The sequence below is a fragment of the Silurus meridionalis genome, chromosome 7 (assembly GCF_014805685.1).
Source record: "Silurus meridionalis isolate SWU-2019-XX chromosome 7, ASM1480568v1, whole genome shotgun sequence".
Taxonomy (NCBI): Eukaryota; Metazoa; Chordata; class Actinopteri; order Siluriformes; family Siluridae; genus Silurus; species Silurus meridionalis.
Window position 1 is genome coordinate 11,410,837 of NC_060890.1, and position 20,826 is coordinate 11,431,662.

General features: G+C 38.3%; 3 protein-coding genes across 5 annotated transcripts; 1 reads left to right on the top strand and 2 right to left on the bottom strand.

Moving 5' to 3' along the window:
• Positions 1-2,301: 2,301 nt before the first annotated feature.
• On the bottom strand, positions 2,302-4,570 carry tomm22 (translocase of outer mitochondrial membrane 22 homolog (yeast)). The gene is made up of 4 exons (XM_046852981.1): positions 4,260-4,570; positions 3,419-3,537; positions 3,220-3,337; positions 2,302-2,925 (listed from the first exon to the last, which is right to left on the bottom strand). The coding sequence occupies exons 1-4, from the start codon at positions 4,347-4,349 to the stop codon at positions 2,851-2,853; spliced, it is 402 nt and encodes a 133-aa protein (XP_046708937.1). The 5' UTR covers positions 4,350-4,570; the 3' UTR covers positions 2,302-2,850.
• Positions 4,571-5,264: 694 nt separating this feature from the next.
• maff (v-maf avian musculoaponeurotic fibrosarcoma oncogene homolog F) lies at positions 5,265-9,340 on the top strand. The gene is made up of 3 exons (XM_046853417.1): positions 5,265-5,398; positions 7,020-7,087; positions 7,241-9,340. Exons 2-3 carry the CDS (start codon positions 7,052-7,054, stop codon positions 7,682-7,684), a joined length of 480 nt encoding a protein of 159 aa, XP_046709373.1. The 5' UTR covers positions 5,265-5,398; positions 7,020-7,051; the 3' UTR covers positions 7,685-9,340.
• Positions 9,341-9,373: 33 nt separating this feature from the next.
• Positions 9,374-20,669, bottom strand: tmem184ba (transmembrane protein 184ba). Of its 3 annotated transcripts, none has more exons than XM_046853411.1 (10): positions 20,084-20,669; positions 17,566-17,799; positions 16,569-16,734; positions 13,429-13,519; positions 13,222-13,297; positions 13,034-13,125; positions 12,438-12,607; positions 12,155-12,349; positions 11,790-11,816; positions 9,374-11,676 (listed from the first exon to the last, which is right to left on the bottom strand). In XM_046853411.1, the coding sequence occupies exons 1-10, from the start codon at positions 20,090-20,092 to the stop codon at positions 11,447-11,449; spliced, it is 1,290 nt and encodes a 429-aa protein (XP_046709367.1). In that variant the 5' UTR covers positions 20,093-20,669; the 3' UTR covers positions 9,374-11,446. The 3 variants fall into 3 exon arrangements, with proteins under 3 accessions (XP_046709367.1, XP_046709369.1, XP_046709368.1); XM_046853413.1 differs by lacking the exon at positions 20,084-20,669 and adding an exon at positions 19,306-19,344; XM_046853412.1 differs by lacking the exon at positions 11,790-11,816 and having other exon boundaries at positions 20,084-20,666.
• Between the last annotated feature and the right edge of the window lie 157 nt (positions 20,670-20,826).

A 20,826-nucleotide genomic window follows, 5' to 3' on the forward strand; every position in this document is an offset into this window, starting at 1 on the left:
TTAAAATTATGTATTGTTTTACTCATCAAACTATTGTGCTGTGTGTGTTTTGGAACATGGTTATCCAGGTTAAAGGTGATCAGACAGAATAATTTGTCTAAAAGGGACAAGTAGGTCCAAACCACAATAACAAAATGCTTCCCACACTGTAACACTGTGACTTCCCCTCTGTGGCGGTCAAGTGTTTAGAAATATACTGTTGGTGCAGCAGACTATATTCAGACTATGTATATGATTGTTGTAAGATATTTAGGTATCTCTCCATGGGACATGCAGCTTTGTGCAGTCTTTTGGAAACACTACCACTTCATGCCCTTCAGGGTTGGAAGATCTGCATTACAATCCTCAGTGCCCCATCACCTAAAAGGATTCTTGCTTGCTCTACACGAGGAAGGTGGCCCATTAGGATACTGTGTTAATGCTGTCAGAAAACCATGATTATGGTTGTAATCTAAAGTTTTCTTTCAAGTATTCATTATGGTATCTCACTGGGGGATATTGTGATTCCTGAACTGCCAGCCAAGCTTATCTTGAAGACAAAGGCCAAACATCAGACAGGCATCTGACTCGATGCTAGGGACATAATGTGCCAGAGTGAGTTTAAGACACATCAAAGCAATAAAACCTAATGAATGGATCTTGTGATTAACAACTCATCTCATTGCAAATATACATTATTGATTTTTTTAAACCAGGCCCATGACTTGGCCATTTTCCACGACATTAATGTGTAAGTCAGCAGGAGGCTGCAGTAACTCCTAGGAGTAATTTGAGACTATGATTTTCACAATCCAGTGTGAAGTTTGCTGTTTCATAATTAGCCATGCCAAATGATGTGCAACCCCTGACACATTGGACTGGTCAGATTTCCAGGGAGGATGTTCAACCAGTAGTGCCTTATGGAAACAGAGGGAAGGATATAAAATCCATAATCTAAGGGGCTGGCACATCAGTAGTGTGGATTACTTTAGAAGTGAAGGTGAGGGTGAAATATCTCCCACAAGCCAGAGACAGGAGATTTCTACATACTGGCAGGGGCCCTTTTGTGATCTCAAAATAGTTTAATTATGTCAGCCATCCAGCATTTCCCTGGCCAATAGTGTTTAACAGAATTATTATAAACGCCCCAGCTCCTAGAATCTACTTAGTTTTAATGATCAGGTAGAATGGCAGAAAAAAATACAGGAGGTGCAGCCACGTGTGTACTAGCACAATCAACCCTATTGGAGACAACGTTCAAGGAATAAAACAGAGAGCACTGACTGTTTTCTTTTGATTCTAGACCTCTTTTTGCATGCCCATAGACTACCCATACATTTGCTGTTACCCTGATTTTCCTTTGGACAGTTAGTCTGCAAGAAAGTCTTGCATGCTAAGAACAGGCATGGCTCTCAGTGAAAGAAACCACAAGCTGCTCAACAGGACCAGTTTGCTCCGGGTTACAGACCACTCTACAATAGTTCTTCTGATTAACAGTGTGAAGGATTGTATCCCTTAGCAAGAGGCCAAAATGATTGCTTAGAAGAGAACCCAATTGTTAAATATGATAAAGTCTGACTAATTTATTAACATCACTCTGGACCTTTGCTCTCAAATGTTCATACATTTTTAATATTCCTCCCTTTGTAGATGTCAACAGACTCACCAACAGTTCTCACCACCTTAAAACCAACTCTATTAATTTAAGAACAGTTGCTCTTCTGGTTTTCTTAACTATTGCACAATGCAAGCAGATGTCACTTTAGTTACTGTACAGTTACAGCTAATTTTATAATCTTATTAATCTAATGCCAGCTGTGACCTAGCAAAAAATCACAATAAGTCAGCATGTTCACACAATATAGAGCACAACAGAACATTAACTGAATACGTTTTATTTATTGTTTTGTACTATCTGGAAGCATCCACCACACGTATTATGTTTCTTAATGTAAACCTTATCCAATTCATTCCTTCAGGTGTTGCCTTTTATTTACTTCTATTTGAAATGAGAAATCCATAGAAATACACCAGAAATTCAAGGTAATTAAACATAGCTTGATAAATGTACATGCTTATACAGTTCTGGTTTTGTGACTGTACTATGTGATGCTCAACGGCTGTTTATCATATGACGATAAATTATGATTATATAATGATTCATTTCTGAAGATGTGAAATATACAAAGATTTCCTGAAGAGCTTTCTGGAGGAGTACAGATAAAGGATTTCTGTGAAAGAGTCACAGATGATGTTTTGTCCAATGTTGAAAGAAGTATTACATTTTATGCAATATCCTATTGAGTAAAAAAAAAAAATGTATTAATGCCTTTACATCATTTAATTCCTTTTTTTTTTTAACCAGAGCACTGTATTTTTTTATTGGAAGGCGACGACAAGCAAGTAGGAGATACATTGTCTAAAGCATATACAACAAGATCTTTTTTATCAGTGTATAGTGCATTGTTTTTGTTGCTGCTTCCACTTCAAATTGTCCTGAATTAAAACTTGCATGTAAAGATGCATGGTAAAATTCTATGGTCTTTTATAAATGAGCAAAGAATCAGACTGGGCTCTTTAATCTATTAAGAAAACTCTGATAATTACCTATCGAATATCTCTGATTCTGACTGGTATAGTGGTGAAGTACATTAGTGAAATACTACATGCATTGTTTTCAGAAAGACACAAAAAACAAAAAAAAAAAACACAAAAACACAAAAACAACAAAAAAAACCCTCTGGACAATATGACAGATTCGGTGAATGAAGCCAGCTCATGTCTCCTGCTCTTCTTTATTCAGATGACTAGGTGACTCATTTCCAGGTCCACTGTGAACTGCAGCTTGAGGATAGGCTAAGAGCCATTTCTTCAGACCTTTCCAGGAGCAACAGGTGCCATTCCAGGGATTACACCAGATATTCCAGCATTTGGCCCCAATAGGATCTGAGTGCAGAATATATAAAAAAGGTACTTTAAAAAGCAGTACAGAACAACAAGCTATATCAAATCTCTAAGATTCGATCCAATTTAATTTTCAAGCTACTTTTTTCCTGTTATCACATTTAATATGGATGTAATAACTGACACAAAAGAATCACACTAACCACCACTAATCCAACTGGTATAAAACAGTTATGACTGGAATGCAAACTAAACAAAACAAACAAACAAAAACAAAAAAACAGCCAACCATTACCAATTTGGGAATAAATCCCCCAGTTTATTGCTCCACCTTACCTGTCTCTGCTGTTGTAACTGCTGCTGTTCCAGCTGTAGTCTCTCTGTTTCAAACACGACCGGAAGAACCAGGATCATAAATGAAGTGGTGCCGATCCACAGTGCAGTGCGGGAAAAGCTAAAGAAAAATACGGCAGTGGGTCAGAAACATTTAAAGTAATAAATATGGGTAAAAACAAGACAAAGCCACGGGCAGTACCTGTAAACTTTTTTCGCAAGGGACAGCGAGCACTGTGCCGATACTTCTGCTGCCGAGCGCAGTGTGTCAGGAAACATCTCTGTTAATCCCCACAGCCTCTCCACCATGGTTTCATCCAGCTAGTGGAAATAACAAGCATAATATCAGTGAGATATCAGTCTATGAGTATCTTGTTTGCCCAGAATAAATATTTTCAATTAGTCGACGGTTACTGGAAAAGTTAAGAAGACCAAAATTGGTAAAACAACAAATATGGTGCTTTTTACCTTTTGACATTATTATGCGTTTCTATTATGCATGCAAAATATTACCGTGGTATACAGCCAAATCAGTATATTCAAATTAGTATTTATTGTGTGATTAGAACCAGCACACAAAGCAGTAATGAGCACAGCATATCTCGCTCTTAACTTCTGAAGGGGTTGATCTGTCAAGAGGAATAAATGTGTCAAAAGAACAGATGGTCAGGTGGTCATGAAGCAGCCATAAGTGAACTTACATGTTACAAAATTGTGATTGATGGGCACCGCCACCATTAGTTTATTGAATTGGAAAAAACTTGGGATTTCAAAGATAATGGTGGTGGATTTAACTTTGTTACTACTGATATTGATACTCTTGATGTCCACAGAACACGTGACCTCTTATAAAATGAATTACATTACAAAAATGTTTTGGATTACACACAAGACCCTACTTTATACAGCGTGAACTTCACTGAAAGGAGGCTGGACAGCACGTGAAACACGTACAGGTTTGGATAAATATATTTTCACCAACAACTAAAACATTTGTTAGCTTTGCTCTCTGTTCAGTTCAACATGCAGGTAACTTCACTCACATCATCGTCGTCGTCTCCCTCGATGTCGTCTTCAGGTGGCCGTGTTTCCACAGGCCCAGCGTCTGGAGACAGAACCGACACCGCATCCATCAGCCTCACGCTCTGATCTACTCTCACACAGCCGAGTGATAATTTACCTTACTACTGGACCGTCTGGGGAACTACTAACCGCTCTTTCTATTCTAACACCGCTGTTAGCTTATATGAGAGCAGGAGTGAAAACGAGCAGATGAATTGCACACAGTCGGAGGTCAAGTCGGTTACATGTGCACCGAATGAAGGAGCTGTTCTGTTCCTGCGGTAGTGCGCGCGAGCTGAAAAGAAACTGGCGCCATCTGCTGCACAGGAGGACTTTCTACACACCATAGCCGCAGCTAGGCTGCTGTATAGTTTTGAGAATAGGAACACTTTCACAGTAAAAAAAATATTAGGAGAAGTTAAAATAACAGTCGGGGTTTCCCTCTAAAAAAAAAAAAAACTAAATTACACAAATCTAACGAAAAAAAACCCCCGAAAAAAATAAATAAACCGGATATTTTCTATGAAGGGAGCCAAAGGAACCAAGATATTTACTAACACATTTACATTTATTTTACACCGTCTACTTAAATATATGTAATAATAAAAAAGCAGAGGATGGATAAATCTCACATGGCAAAACAAGAACTAGAAAAGTAATAAGAATAACAATGAGCAGAATTAGCAGTATCGGAAACTATGAACATTGTTGATGTTCTTGAAGATGGCAAATGTACAAATACATTATATTATATTATATTATATTATATTATATTATATTATATTATATTATATTATATTATATTATATTATATATGTCTGTCTGTCTGTCTAGCTGTCTGTACTCCTTGCTACTGTCATGTTGTTTACGAGCCTCGGGACTGTGGAGGCGGCGAGGCCCCGCCCACATTCTTGGAGCCTTACGTCACCGCGTGTTTTTTTTAATGAATGAAAGAATCCCACGGCCAGCGCGTGAGTAATTCCGGGAAAAGGCGGCCTGTGACCGTGCTGTGTAAAGTTGTTGAATTTGTTCGTGTAAGCCTTAATGGTGAAAAACATCGACCATATCTGTATTTTTTATTGAACTAGGTCGGAAGGGTACAAGTTCAAGTCCACACCAGGCAAGTCTTTTTTTTTCCCCTTCTTCCGTTTGTTTACAGTAGTGCTAACCTGCGGAGTAATCCGCCCAGTTCTGCTATGTAGCTAACTCGCTAGCTCATGCTCCGGGGTTTGGGGGGATTAGCTGTGTTCAGGTGTTAGTCATCATTAAATAAACTGATCACTGTGGCAGCAGTTTCTTTTGATTAGAGCGATTATTACTGTATCGTGTTTATTTTTTTTTAGAGGACTGAAGTAGGGTTGAGGTGTTTATGGTAAACACAAGGTGACAGCACTAGCTGAGTTGCTAGCTCTCACCGAGGAGTTGATTCTTGAGATACATGTTTCCTTCATATTGGTGGAAAAATATCCAGCTGGGTTTAAATAATTAGGTTTATTCCCCTCTGATCCTCACGTACATAATCTGACAGTTCGGTAGTTATTATTTTTATGCTTTAAAAAAAAAAACATTTCTGATCAAAATTTCCATGAGTAAAAATACCATAAATACTGTAAAAAATAAATAATAAAATAACAAACACGTGGATTTAATAAACATGGTTGTGGAGATTTCTTCAAAATGTTAAAATATCTGTACTTTAGATCTTTGACGTCAGCATTTTTACTGCTTGTATAATCAGGCACTTTTTGTTTATTTCATAATCAGCCGTCAATTACACTGTTGTTGTGTATATACATGTAAGTATTGTCACACACTGTTACACTCGGGTCTATTAGATATACAGCAAACTGGCGACATGGTGCTGTGAAATGATCAATTTGCCGAGAAAAATGTATTTAATCGAGACTCTGATCTTGTCAGTGAAGGCCATGGGGACAGGACTTGTGCTGAATCATGGCTGAACAGCAGTAAAGGCTCAGAGCGCGGCCCACACACACACACACACACACAGTTCTCCTTTCAGCAGTGTGTTGGCCAACAGATCAGTGTTTAATCTGTACTCTAACTGAATTTCACATGCTGTCAGGAAGCATGCTTCTGCTTTAGGATATCTCACACACTGCATAAGTGATCCTGCATAAGTGTGTGGATATTAAAGTACACACTGCACAGTGCTGTGGTGTGCAGGTTGTTAGTATTTTGTGTACTCAGATGTGTATACTCAGATTCTTGTGGTGAATTGTTCTCAAATACTCTGTGTGTGTGTGTGTGTGTGTGTGTGTGTGTGTGTGTGTGTGTGTGTGTGTGTGTAAGAAATCTTTTTTTCTTTGTAAATGTTAGATCTGTATATATATATATATATATATATATATATATATATATATATATATATATATAATATATAAAAATATATAATGTTTGTTTCTTAAATAACACAAAAGTGAAAATGAACAAAGTGCTAGAAAGTATAACAGCACTGAATTAAAAAATTTTTAAAGCTAAAGTCTGCATCTGCTGTGTTCCTGTTTTCTGTTGCTGTAATATTAGGTGCTACACCCAGAATAAACTGTCATAATAAACTAGAATCAAGTTCATTGGTGAATACATAAAGGAGATTTATATTATACTATTAATACAGAGCTGACTGTGAAGGAACATTACTTTTTGGTAGGCCATTTGTAATTCAGTTTTTATGTTTACATGAGCAGATCATCATGAAGTGATATATTTTCTGTGTACAGGAATCATTACAAAAGCCAAAACAAAAGTGACCATGACATCGGACAGCAGAGCCAGCAAAGCCTTACAGGTAAATGTGATGTCTTTTAGTACTTATTCCCTTTTTTGTATTTACAGAAAATCCTATTATGTGAAGGATATTTAAAAGATGCGTGTCTTTACTGTAAATTCATTGACCGTTGTTTATTTGGGAGCGCTGATGACATTTGCTCGCTTTTTGTAGGTAAAGAGAGAGTGTGGAGAGAACGTCCCTGTGCTGTCAGACAGTGAGCTCATGTCTCTGTCCGTACGGGAGCTGAACTTGCACCTGCGCGGTTTGTCCAGAGAAGAGATCCAGAAACTGAAGCAAAGGCGGCGCACGCTAAAGAATCGTGGCTACGCAGCCAGCTGCAGGGTGAAGCGTGTGTCTCAGCGCGAGGCCTTGGAGCAGCAGAAAAAGGAGCTGCAACGTGAGGTAGAGCGACTCGGAGCAGAGAACGCAGGCATGCGCAGGGAGCTGGAGGGGCTCGGGGCTCGACTCGCAGCACTGCAGCGCTTCGCCCGCAGCCTCGAATCTGCAGGAGGGAGCATTCTAGCTACAGCGCCTCGCCTCAACACTGCATCAGTCATCACCATAGTGAAGAGCCCACAGCAAAGCCATGGCCCCAGAGAGCAAGAGGCGTCCTAGGGATGAGTCATACAAGCAATTGGGCAAACGCATACACACACTCGCAAACACGTAGAAGTACAAGGTACACAACAACTGGACCATCGATGCCGAAATAAATGACTGCGAAACATTTAGTAATGTTGCACAACAAACAGTTGTGTAGGTGAAGTCGTTGATGTCAGTGATTCAAGATTGCTTTTTTTTTATTTTTTATTTTTTTTTATTCTTTGCCACACTATTATCCCAACGTTGCATATTATATTTTGCCATTTGGTTAATTAGAGCATCTCGATAATGAGAACGCAAGGGCAAGTCTGCATTGTTTGTACATGATTTTGGGAACAGATTACTTTGTGTTCTGAATTGGAGAATTTGACTGCATTGACCTGTTTTATGTTTGGTCTATTACCTTTGCTTCAACCAGAGTAACTAACATATAAATAAGGTAATGTTTGTAAGTTTACATGTAATGTATTTCAAAAATATTTATATGGCCATTTTCTTTTTGTTGTCACATGGAAAAAAAAAACTGTAAAGAATGTCTTTACTGGATTAACTATTAAGCTTGGCTTAATCTCACTGACTACCAACTCATTCTCAGTTGGCAAGAATTGCTGGAATATATTCAGTTATGATTTATGAAACAAAATCATAATTATTCAGTTATAATTCAATTGAATGCCACACCACGTCAATGCAAGCTTCTTAGTACATTCCCATATATGTTTTCAAAACTTAATGTGCAACATGGAGATTTTATTTTTTTTTTTTCCTATCTGTATTTAAGATGAAGACCTAAAAGCTAGAGTGCTGTGATTTTACGTCCAAATACTGTTTCTGTACAAACTAGTTTGGGAATATTTTCCATGTCCAATTATTGTAATGGTGTGATTTGTATTTAGGATAGGTAAATTTTAAGGAACAGTTCAGCTTTGCCAGTGTGTTTCTACTCCTGCTCTTGCGAGAACATTTTAGCGTCTCCCATTTCTCAACACTCGTTTTGAGATGCGTAACCGGGAAACGCTAAAATGATCACAGCAAAGCAGGAAATGTTACTGGAATATGTTTCAGTATGTGTGACGACTGTATTTGTGCTAATACGTTATAGTAGCTTGTTTGCTGTGGTATTTTTGTACAAAAAAAAGTAGATTATTTATAATGACAAAATACCTTTTGAAAGTTTAGGAAGTGTCACATGATGGTATAAAGTATGAAAGACTACGGAAGAGTAAACATGGAATAAAAAGCGATAAAAGGAAAAGAAACCAGAGTAAGTGGCTGAGACGGGAACAAAAGGTGATCTGAAAGTGCTAGAGGGAAAGAGGGACACAAGTTGTGGCTACAAGCGATCATATTAACTCATAGTTGACAAGAAGCTTGCCAACTATTAGCTTTACTAACTCCAGCATTGAGGAGTATACAGTATGTGTTCATATTTATAGGTTCAAACATTTTTATTGGAATGAAACCTGTTAATGCTATTTCAATTTTAATATTGAAACACTTGATTTCAGTAACAACTTGTTCTGATGTTATGGTTCCAAACATGCTGGATGTTTTGTGAAGTAGCAAAATACAAGTCTGTTATTTGTATTTATTACATATATTTTTCTATGGTAAAATATTGTCTATTTTATGCCATTAATTGAAATAAATGTATATATTGTACATAAACTTGTTTGCTCATTCAAAGAAATCCAAATGTGATACAGACAAAATCCTTATTTTATTATTTTGTAGGGACGTCACAAGGAAAAATAGAAGCATCATCTTTGCAGGAAAAATATACAATGGCACATTAAAAATGTAAAAAATATCAAAGCATTTGCTTGTTCATGTACGCTATTGCTCTACCTGTGCTTAAAATATATCCTAGTGTACAAAAGGCCCTGATCGACTAGATAGTTTCAATTCTAGTAACAAATTATGAGTTTCGCTCTAAAATAATTTATTTACTTCATCCTGGTCAGGGACGAGGTGAATCCCTGTGAAAGCTAAACACACCCTTGTGTTGGTTCACACATCCATGCCTAAAGTAGTCCATACACCTACCAGCAAGTTTTTTGGAAATGTGGAAAACACCCATACAAACACAGTGAGTACAGGTAAGCCACACACACACACACACAGGAACAAAGCAGGGAATCTGGAGCTGTGACACATCAACACTGCCCATTACACCACTGCACCACCTCTACTAACTAAAAATTTTCCTGAATAGTTTCTTTTCACCAAAGAAAGCCTTTTGAATAATTTGAATATAGAAAACATTTGGATGCCCCTTGAATAAATGACTGGGGTGAGTTACTCTAAAGCCTCACATTCCCTTTTGGACTGGGCTTGGTTTAGTGCATTAATGATAAATATCTCCCCAAATCCTCTTATTAAGAATGCAAACAAAAAAACCTAAGATACTAAAAAGCAGGTACCATAAATACTTAATACTCAAATGCTGTAGCTAGATCATTTATACTGGTCTCTATTGCACAAATAAAGAGCAGGACAGAAACATATTCCACTCTAATGCTAGATGAAATGCTAAAGATATAACCATGTTTACAACAAGTACAGTCTAACCCAGGAAGGCTGTAGTGCTATCATAAAGAGAACTGAAATGAAGAAACAAAAAACAACAGAGGAACAGGAAGGAAATATCAGCATGGCCCTTAGAAACACAACATAGCACCTAATATGTCCTACTGAGATAAGGTGCAGATGCCCTCATACTGAAGATGCCTCCCTCTAGTGGCTTTCAAGAAATAATGAGCGTGGATTAAGTCCAAACTTGAAGGATCCACATCAAAATAAGCAGAGAACAAAATATTTCAAAAGTACAAATAGAAAACATTTATAGTTGCACCCTTTACTGCTTCATTAGGAAATATTTCAGATGTACATTTAGATGATTTTGAAGTTTAAGCAGCATTTATATGCAAAACTATAGCAGGTGTTACTTGAACCCCAGCTATCCAAGATGGTGAATTTAGTGCCAGGGTGTGCTGCCAGTTTCTGTGTCTCACTAAGGAAATTGTGTTAAACGATGGCCCAGTTACATCCTAAAATTCTAGACTGTAGATCAGCTGAAACCGGAACCAAGAGCAGATTTCACTCATTCTTATATTGTAATCTCATCAAGCTCAAATAACTGCTTGTTTATTCACTACATCTTCACTCTGCACCTGATGCATCAATCACATAAGCATGAGATCTTAAACCCCTTTCATCTCAACTGTAAACACTGACCATCATACACAGAGCTGAACTTGAACATGGGAAGCAAAAAACAATCCTCCGGTGCTTATTGTTCACGATCAGTCAAATACATTAACTGGATTTTAAATCCTCAAAATTTCAGTATTGAAATATTCAGTTTTTGTCACTCTATAAGTAAACGGACTCAGAAAAAAAAATCAAATCGATTCAAGTATAAATGTGTAAAAATGCTGATAAGCATTTAAGCCAACTAAATATTTCCTATTAATAGCTGAAAAAAAGGTTACTCTTCAAAATAAACCACTTAGAAGGCAGAGAATAACAAAAAGCTTCCGCAAAAGTAAATTATTGTTTCACCACATCAATAACAATGAAACAATAAGCAGCGATACTTTTAATACTCCAACATGTAAATCGTTGGACTAGTTGTCCTATGGTCCTGTAATGATGTGTCCCCAAGATAAACGGTTCAACTACCAGTACATCATTGCAGCATAGAATCTACCTTAAAGACAGAGGAGTACTCTACATATAGTTTTTGGATATTCCAATCAGCCTACACTGGGGCTAAAACTCATCATCAGAGCTGAGCAGGAGGGTTTTCTCAGTGTCCCGTGCACTCATACAGCTATGGTTGCGGGAGAGGGGTGGTGCTTTGACCCCTTGTTCCAAAGTGGACTGCTGTGTGTACTGCTGATAAGCTGGAGAGAAGTTGTGAATGGCATCCTGGACAATGTCTCCAGGGTTTATTGTCTCCTTCAGACTGCTCGAGATGCTCTTCATAGGAGCCGAACGACCTAGGAGAGTAAAGGAAAAGATTTAGTCCAGCAGCATAACATTTTAGTTTAGAGGTGATTTTATATATTTAATGCATTACAAAAGAGAAAAAAAGAGCAAGTGTGTGGCCTACCATACTGTCCATATGTTGGAATAGGGCCTTTAGGCAGCATGAGGAAAGGGAGGAGAGATTGAAGAGAGAACCAAAGAGGATGTGGGAATGTAAAGAACATGAGTTTTGAAAGTGAGGCAGGCAAACAGGGAAACAAAATTCGAGTGTTAACAAGAAAGCGTGAAAAGCATTTTGATGAAGGATGTAACTCATAGCAAACATGGAAGTGGAACATGGAAGGGGAGGAAAAGAAAAGAGAGTAAGGAGAAAAAGGGTATCATAAATCCATAGGAAGAAGCTTAAGTTGTCTAATCGATGATAAAAGGCAGTAAAAACATGATTAAAGTCACTCATTCATTAACAGAAGACGCTGTCAGATGTCTCACCATGGGAGTCGAGCCTCTTGTCCATGTACACTTTATATGTGAAGGCATGGCGAAGGGCCACTGCAGCAAAGAACATCTCGATGCAGATAATGAAGTTCTGATATCCAGCCGCTACAGTGCCCTCACCAACAGACACCTCGGCAGAGCTGATCTTTGGAATTGCACCACATTTCTCAAGAATGGCCAGCAGCATACCTGGCAAGATATTGTTCATACGACCGGTCAGTCGTTTCCATCTACTGCCTTTTTCAATCAATTCGAAAGAAAACATCATGTGACTCACCTTGCCAAAAGGAAAGAAAGATGACTGATTTAACCATGAAAAATTTGAGCACAGGGCTGTAGGGGCTGAGCAGGTCTCGTGTGGCAAAGTAGAAGAGGAAGAGAGCGTACAGGGACAGGCTCACGGAGACATTGTAGATAATGGTCACGTACAGATATCCGCTGGCCACACTGTTACAAATAAAAATGAGTCAAACACACACTTATTAGAAATGATAATGGTGATCATACTATCAAATGCAATAGAAAATTTTTAATTATATTCAAATTTGACAAAAACAGCTAGTTTTTATATATTTATATATATTACATTACACACACGTACACGTACACCTGGTCAAATTAATACCATTTAGAGTGATTAATACCCTGTATATCCTGAGAATTACAACATAGCAAAATGGATAGTTGAAATTTAATGGGGTTAGAAGAAAATATATAGAAAAAAGTTCAATAAGTTTAGCTAAGTCCATCGATAATTCAGTGAAACGTGTTCCTAAAATTTTAAACATTACGACCTTTACTAAAATAGGATTATTTGTTCGTTTTTTTTTTGTCCTTGTTTAATATTTCAATACATGGAGTAGGAACACATACTTGAAATCTCCATCACGATATTTTTCAAAGGCCTGCAGGATAACAGTGACCACTGCCATCAAGGGTTTCACCACACAAAACTGGAGTGTGGCCTATTTATTAAAAAAAAAAGAAAAAAAAGGGGTTTATATTTAAAAAAAATTAAAATATCAACAGGTAAGTAAGAGGAATAATTTGGTCATGCCAACCTGTTTACAGAATCTGAGGAAGCCAATAGAATAGGTCTTGCCCCAAAGACAACACGTCCCATACACACAGCTGGACCTTCACACACAAAAAAGAACACCCTCAATACATATTAAAAGGGAGGAAAAAAAAAAGATCTGATGTTCGCAGACATACTGCAGTCATTTTTTAAATTCTAATATATAAGAGAGAAAGAGTAGAGGACTCACTCGATGGGTTTCCCTCTGATCTCAGACATGATGGCACTTTCACCTCCCAGGTACTCATAACAAAGGCTCAGAAAGTTGTAGATTACAAATGCTGTAGAAAAACCAAAAGCAAAGAACAAGATAAATAAATTAATTTTATATAAGTGCAAACTTATAACCACAGAAATTGCAATATGCATTATAATAAAGTATAATAAAATTACAATTAGTTCTTATACAGAATTAATATTTAGGCTCATGATTCAACAATATCACACATAGAGCAATGAAGGCATATACCATAAAGAAACTCGACACAATACAAACAAATGTTCTGCTTATTTTGTCTGTTAAATAAAATAAAAGCAGAGGATGCCAAATGCACATTGGCTAGCTAGCTCAAACTGATTTGTACATACATGAGTTTTCATTTTATAATTAAAAAATATTCCTTTTTCCATATAAGCAGCTCTTCCACAGTAACAGGTTCAAACGAAGAAGTAGATTTTTAGGTGGCAAACACAGCCGGGTACAGTGACACGTCCCAGTATGTGTAAACTCAGGAGTTTACTGATTTCTTTGTGTGCTGCTGAAAGTCATTGTTTATTTAATCGCCTGTCTACATGAATTAGAAACTGCACTGTGATAGAACTGCTTCTACTGACCACAACCGGCAAGGTTCCACAAAAGGCAAGTTCTTTCTGGTATATAATCTTTGTATTATGATATTATAAATACATAAAAATGTTAATATGCATCCTGAATTTCTCTTACAGATAATGAACACCAAGCAAACACTTTATATATCCACCCAAACACAAGTACATAAAAGTTAATCTGTAATGTTCGTTTAATCATGAATAGCAGAAAAGTTGTTTAATGCAACAGTATAAATCAAGTCTATTGCATGTTTGATATACAAGACATTCAGGTCTTACTGGAAATAGAGACCTATTTACTTACTAGAAGAAAGCAGTACCCCTTCAATCAACAATGAAGTCCTCCCAATCTATCTGCCGAACACTGCTATGAATCTTGGCGTGATCATTTAAAAGGGTGTTCATTTTATCTGATCACATGACAAACCAGAACAGATCTGTCTCATAGCTTTGGGAGAACATGACCCTTTTTGAACACAGATTCAGTCTTAGTGATTTCTAGGCTTGAACATTACACCTCTCTACCTACTGGTCTTCCTTCATGTGTTACATCTCCTTTATAGAACATCTGCAATACTTGTGTGGTTTAGAACATTACGAAGTTCTCTCAATCTGTTCTCCTGCTCAAGACTTCACTAACAATCAGTTGTCAAATTATTGCCATACATGCATACCATACTTCTACGCTACACGGATTTATACACAGACCTTGGCTCAGGATTGCACACCTGCACCACAACGCAAGTCTTTAACCTCTGGCATGTCCTTCTCTGAGATCTGAGAATGCTTGTAAGGTGAGACCCATCGGCTTAAGTATCTTACCGGCATGAACTTTACCCTCCAGTCCCAACCATGTCTCCTTTTCATAAAAGACTAAAAACCTGCCACTTCAGACAACATTTAGAATAACACTTGACTGGTTTTCTGGGCACTTACTTTCACCTAATTTTTTGGATAACTTTTACTTTTCTTAACACCAGTTTCACATTTTTCTAATTCTAAAAAGACCAGCACAGCCCCAAGATAGACCCCCGGTTAGTTTCCAGGTTATGAGTACTTATTTGCTTTTGTTAAGAACGTCTGCTAAGGCAGAATTTATCATCATCATTATGAGTAACAAAGTACTTTATTATACTTCCAAAATGTAAAGAAGCTTGCTAGGTGAGATTACAGCAAAACAATCCCGATCTAGAGCATGTCACATTCATCTTAATAAAAAAAGCAGCTATTATTTGTGACAATCACTACAAACATGGTTTCTATCTCAATTCTTGCCTTACCTATTTTCTGCAAGCATATAACCTACAGCTCAGTGCATCTAATAATGCCTAATAATGTACATGTCAGAAAGCTATATGAGAAGTTCATGCAGCAACCCAACTGTGGTAGTCATGAAAGCCTCCTCATGGGTTTAATTTGTCCATATCTCATGGTCTGTCGAGCAGTTGGTGAGCACGTGTGGGTGGGGGCGAGTGTTCTATATATAGCAGGAATGCTGCAGGAACAAAACTGCTCAGTGTGGTTGGCTGAAGCTGCAGTACCAGGCAACTGAAGGGCTGGTTGATGCCGACAACACCTTTCCACAACCATTCAGCACCTCTATTCTGCCCTGCTAACATATGCAACAAGTGAATGCAAATCAACTCACTTGTTTTAACAGCGCTGGCAAAACATGAAAGGATTTCTCTTTATGACCACAGAGAAGGTTTGTACAACAGGTATTAGAGATGTTAGAACTGATTTATACCATTTATTATTCACTTTGGCCATCTTACACCATGACTAAGCAAGTTAAAGAGATATTAAGCAATTTTTGTGGAAGTCAGATTTGTATCAAATAACACCCTCTCGCTTTAACTCCTAGAGTTTTTCCATCTGAGCAGATCATTTACCCAAGTAGCTTTTTACCTCCAGAAAATAAATCAATGTCCACATTTAAGGGTAATTATATTTTTCAGATTTAGGTAATCAGGAGTTATATGTAATAATGTTTCAGGGCTTAATAATAATTATAATAATTCAGTGTTTCCCACTGATACTCCTAGACTCCTCCAGCCCTACACTGTTTAGTGTTTTCCCTGCTCCATCACACCTGGTCCAACACTGAAAGGGTTTGTTAATTAGCGGATGAGTCACGTTGTGTCGCAAAAAAAGAAATGCACTACAGAATCCGAGAGAAAGACTCTAAAAAGGTTCTACATGTTCACTGACTAGCCACACTACTAATAATGAAGCAGATTGATGTTGATCAAAGGTCAGATCTGCTCATTTATCCCGTAGCTGCTTTTTCTGTACCTTCTCAATAAAAGATAGCGCAGCACTGTTGCTATGCAACAGGCAGCACTCCCAAAGTAATCCTGGGAGACGAGCGCAGCGAGAACAAATACAAGGGGCCTCCGAGACACAGCCGAGGGCAGAACAGCTGTGGAAATCGGTGCACACAACGGAATCTGGAGCTTAACACAATGCATGTTATGGTTTGCACAATGTAACTTGCATTACCCTCATAGCAGTCTCGGACTGTGTCGAAATAAACGTAGTACTGATCATTGGTGAAGAACAGAAGGCTGAGCCAGGAGTCGAAAGCATAGATGGGGACGATGAAAAGGATGCGCACTATGTGTCTCTGCTCGTTTGGAGAACTGTAGTAACGCAAGTGCATGTAGATCTGAAAAAAAGGGGGAGATGTAAAAAGTACAGTAATCCGAATCAGACCAAATGTTCCATTATTACATTCACATGTAAAACTTGACCTTTAGACATTTCTGAACTCAAGTTTATAACAGATGGTTATTCATTAAAAAACAATGCTTTAAGTCTTTCATGACTGGCTGTTGCATGCTTTATAATAATCCTGCAGTGTTATGTTTATGATTTGCTGACCTGTGTTACTCTCCGAGTTTCATCTGCAAGATCCAATAGCAGTCAGCTAACAGACTAACACCAGGTGGCGTTATTAACAAAGCTGGTCATAGCTATTTTTTTAAGGGAAAGGCTTTGAGGATTCAATTTTACCCACAATATATTAATAAACGTATTGGGACACCTAACTTTTGCAGACATATGTGGTTCTTCCCCAAACTATTACCAAAAATTTGGAGACAAACAATTTGTGGGTTGGAGATAAAGATCTATAGAGGCCTGCAAAAAAGAGCTCTAAACTTAACCCTACTGAACAACTTTGGGATCAAATGGAATGCTGACTGCAGGTCTTTACATCAGTACCTGACTTTACTAATGCCCCTTAATGAACATACCCGAATGAGCAAAAATCTCCAGAAGCACACTCCAAAATCCAGTGGAACACCTTCCCAGATGAGAACTAATGGGGACTAAATGTGGAATGGGATGCTTAAAAATCCACATACAGGTCCATGTAAGGTGTCCACAAACTTTTATCCATATAATGGTTTATATATGGTCATGTGTTTATTGTTGGAAGGCTTTAAAATGATTTTTTTTCATTTAGGTGTAGTAAGATGTTAATTCAGGTTTGTACCTGGTGGCAGGTAAACAACAATGCTGTCCACACAAAGAAACCAGACACAGCTTGTGCTGTTGTAGTCATGAGGAAGATGGGCTGATCAGGGGTGCGCAGTGGAGCCTCAGGGAGCCATGAGATGTTGGGCCCGGTAGGGGACACTGTTGCTGGAGATCCTGGAACCATGGCGGCTACTGAGCCCTCGCCAAACCGTTCTGACAAGGGCACGTCACGTCTCCAGAGTCTGGAGATCTACAAAGCATCAGGAAGAGAACTTACCTACACAAATCATTATATACATTCAAAGAGAACCAAAAGAAAAACTACTTTATACATAAATCAGAACAGCTAAATACAATGGAAGTACTTGCTGCTAATACCATCACCTTATACATCCCTGGAAATGTATACCCTGGTTTTGCTGTGTATAACAAGGTAAGAAAAATGCCATCCCTGAGAGTGAATCCAGTTTTGCTTTCTTGGATTCTTAGCCACAAACTGCAAAACAATGGTCAGGACTGAAACTAAAACTTTTTTTAACAAAGTCAAAACACATTGGGATTAGCTAGAATGTTCATTCTATTCAATTCGATGTGGTTACACTGTTGTGATGTGGCACACTGTGGTTATCTGAATATAACCAACATATGAAGTCATCGAGAACAGCAGACACCACTACTGTCCAACAGTTTCGTGCAGTTACAAAAGGATACCAAAAGATCCTGTAGTCGTTTCCACTCAACCATTTTACAGTCCGTTTGGAAAGTTTCTCTCAGATGAATGACTCAGGATACAAAGGCCTTATCATCAAGTCATCTTCAAGCTCGGCGACACCATTGCGTAATACTTACTGTCATGGAATATATAAAATACTTTTAACTCTTTGTTTCCAAACGTGTTTTGTTTCGTGGTTTCTGTTGTTTTATGTTATTGCTGTAAGCGTTTGGTGCGTGCGATTTTTACAATGTGGCTGAAGATAAAGCACTGCAGTTCTATAGATATAAAAGTGTAACCGTATTTAATACTAATGCAGGAATAAGTCCTGGCCCCCACAGCCTCGGGGTTTCTTGTGCAATGCTGAGCTCAGGTAATTGCCTGTGAGGACTATTCTGTGCAACGTCCCCATGTGTGTGGTTCCTCTAACACAGGGGAAACTGAGAGCTACTTCTTGGGTACCAATTAATGTGAAGGGCTACCAGTTTGATACACACTTCTAAAATAAATTTGCTCAATTTACCTTTAATTATATGTTATTATTAATAATTGATGATATACTATGTGAAGACACTGATCATGTTAATGACTTCTCACAATAATTATCAACAATGATTTAATAAGGTAGGAAACAGATTGATGCAGCTCACTGGTAAGTGGCGCTATGGTGAGCTATTTTTAGAAAAGGTCCCTGCAGGCACCATGTTGGTGACCCCTGCTAGCGTCTGTGTATGTGTGTTAGGTGCCCTGACATCACAATAAGGTTTTTGTTTGAACTGGGTGTAAACAGGTGCTGATGTGTATTAGAACGAGTGCTGGAAATTAAATCAGTGGAATAACAGAATACTGTATCTGTACTGTTAAGACTTCTCACAGAGTTATAGTTTAAAGACTATAATCACACTCTTGATATCACACAAATGAGGATAGGTTCCCCTTTTGAGTCTGGTTCCTCTCAAGGTTTCTGCCTCATAACATCCAAGAGAGTTTTTCCTTGCCACAGTCACCATGGCTGCCCATCAGGGATAAATACACATTGTTCACCTTAACTGTTGATTTCTCTAAAGCTGCTCTGAGACAATGTCTGTTGTGAAAAGCGCTATAGAAATAAACTTGACTTGACTTAAGAAACAAGCCCACGGCTGTCAATACTGACTTAAATTGTACTGACTGGTCACCGGAAGTGGGCGGGGCCTCGCGTGTGCAGGCAGACGTCACGTAGCGACGTCAGGATTTAATACGTAACCACGCAAATCTGAGCGCAGCTCTACTGAGCTATTTAAAGTCACAGAATAAAAAAAATGAACAGAAAAATAATTTAATTATGAATTATAATAATAAAAAACACTGCTACACTAAGCCACGGCTGGTTAATACACACAGCTCAGGTGTTCACTGATTCACCACACAAGTCGTGTCTTTAACACACAGAGTTTCTGAATAATGATCATTAACACTCCATCACTCTGTTCGGACTTTACTACTTTCACAAACAGCCATAAAAACCCTCTCAAACCCAGATTTCCAGACCGAACCGCTCTCCTCTGTGCTACACTGAACCCCAGGAGACTCACTGTGTGGCATCAGGGTCCACATTTCTCCCTACATCAAAACTATTAAATAGAAACAATACTTTTGTATATAATCTGGTCAATTTCAGATAATGGTGAAAGACAGAGAGCATTATTTATTAGGGGTTTTATAGCTCTGTCTTCGCTCTGAAGAGTTGCTTGGTCTCTATTGGGCAATGCGAGGCAAACAAACACACACAACAGGACACATTATGAAGAGACTTCACACAAACACACTCTCACACACTTACCAGGTGCATGAATGTTGTTTTTTATACCAAGAAGCAGCAGATCAGACGGGGCCTAAACTCCTGAAAGCCATCACCGTGGCCCGTCATCCATGTTTCTGTTCCCGGAGTGCACCGACACTGAGGCTGCTGCAGAGGAGATCCTACTCAAGATCTCTCTCAAGATTTTACTCAATATCTCACTTAATTACCTACTCAATCACTAACTATATTTCTCACTAACTCCTCACTTCACTCAACAGTGGTATAAAAACCACGACCCAACTTGTAGATTAAATCCCACAGCAGGATTTATTGCTATTTCCCGGCTGTAACGCGCCCCGAACTCAAAGCCCGTCTGCAGCGGTGTGTAATGAGAGTCTGCGCCGCGGTGACGATCATCACAGCCGACCCGAGATAAAGAGCTGGCAGGGAGCTGAAGCTCCAGAGTCTGCGTCCACACTTACCGTGGTTGCCAGGTTACATTTTTCTAATCGTCACCAACAATCCTCCACAATCTCCCACATACAATGTGTTAACATAAAAACAATTGTAAATAAATAAATTACTGGTGTGGGGATTTTTTTTCTCATTTTTTTGACTTAACTAATTCTGCTCTGTCCGTGCACATTTTGTTCCAAACAAAAGCGACACATGAAATAATTCCACCCAATCTGGCAACGCTGTATATCGTCGGTCCTTTTTCAAAATGGTTGAATCCTTCACCACTCTTCAACATTAAAGTCATCATTATGTCGCATCTGTCT

Coding starts and splice junctions, on each gene's coding strand:
- tomm22 (XM_046852981.1), bottom strand. CDS start 4,349: ATGGATGCGGTGTCGGTTCTGTCTCCAGACGCTGGGCCTGTGGAAACA. Junction 3,538..4,259: donor AGGGAGACGACGACGATGAT/GTGAGTGAAGTT, acceptor TATTTCCACTAG/CTGGATGAAACCATGGTGGA. Junction 3,338..3,418: donor CTTGCGAAAAAAGTTTACAG/GTACTGCCCGTG, acceptor ATTTTTCTTTAG/CTTTTCCCGCACTGCACTGT.
- maff (XM_046853417.1), top strand. CDS start 7,052: ATGACATCGGACAGCAGAGCCAGCAAAGCCTTACAG. Junction 7,088..7,240: donor GAGCCAGCAAAGCCTTACAG/GTAAATGTGATG, acceptor CGCTTTTTGTAG/GTAAAGAGAGAGTGTGGAGA.
- tmem184ba (XM_046853411.1), bottom strand. Junction 13,520..16,568: donor AGTCCGAGACTGCTATGAGG/GTAATGCAAGTT, acceptor GTTTTTCTACAG/CATTTGTAATCTACAACTTT. Junction 11,677..11,789: donor TCCAACATATGGACAGTATG/GTAGGCCACACA, acceptor TTACTCTCCTAG/GTCGTTCGGCTCCTATGAAG.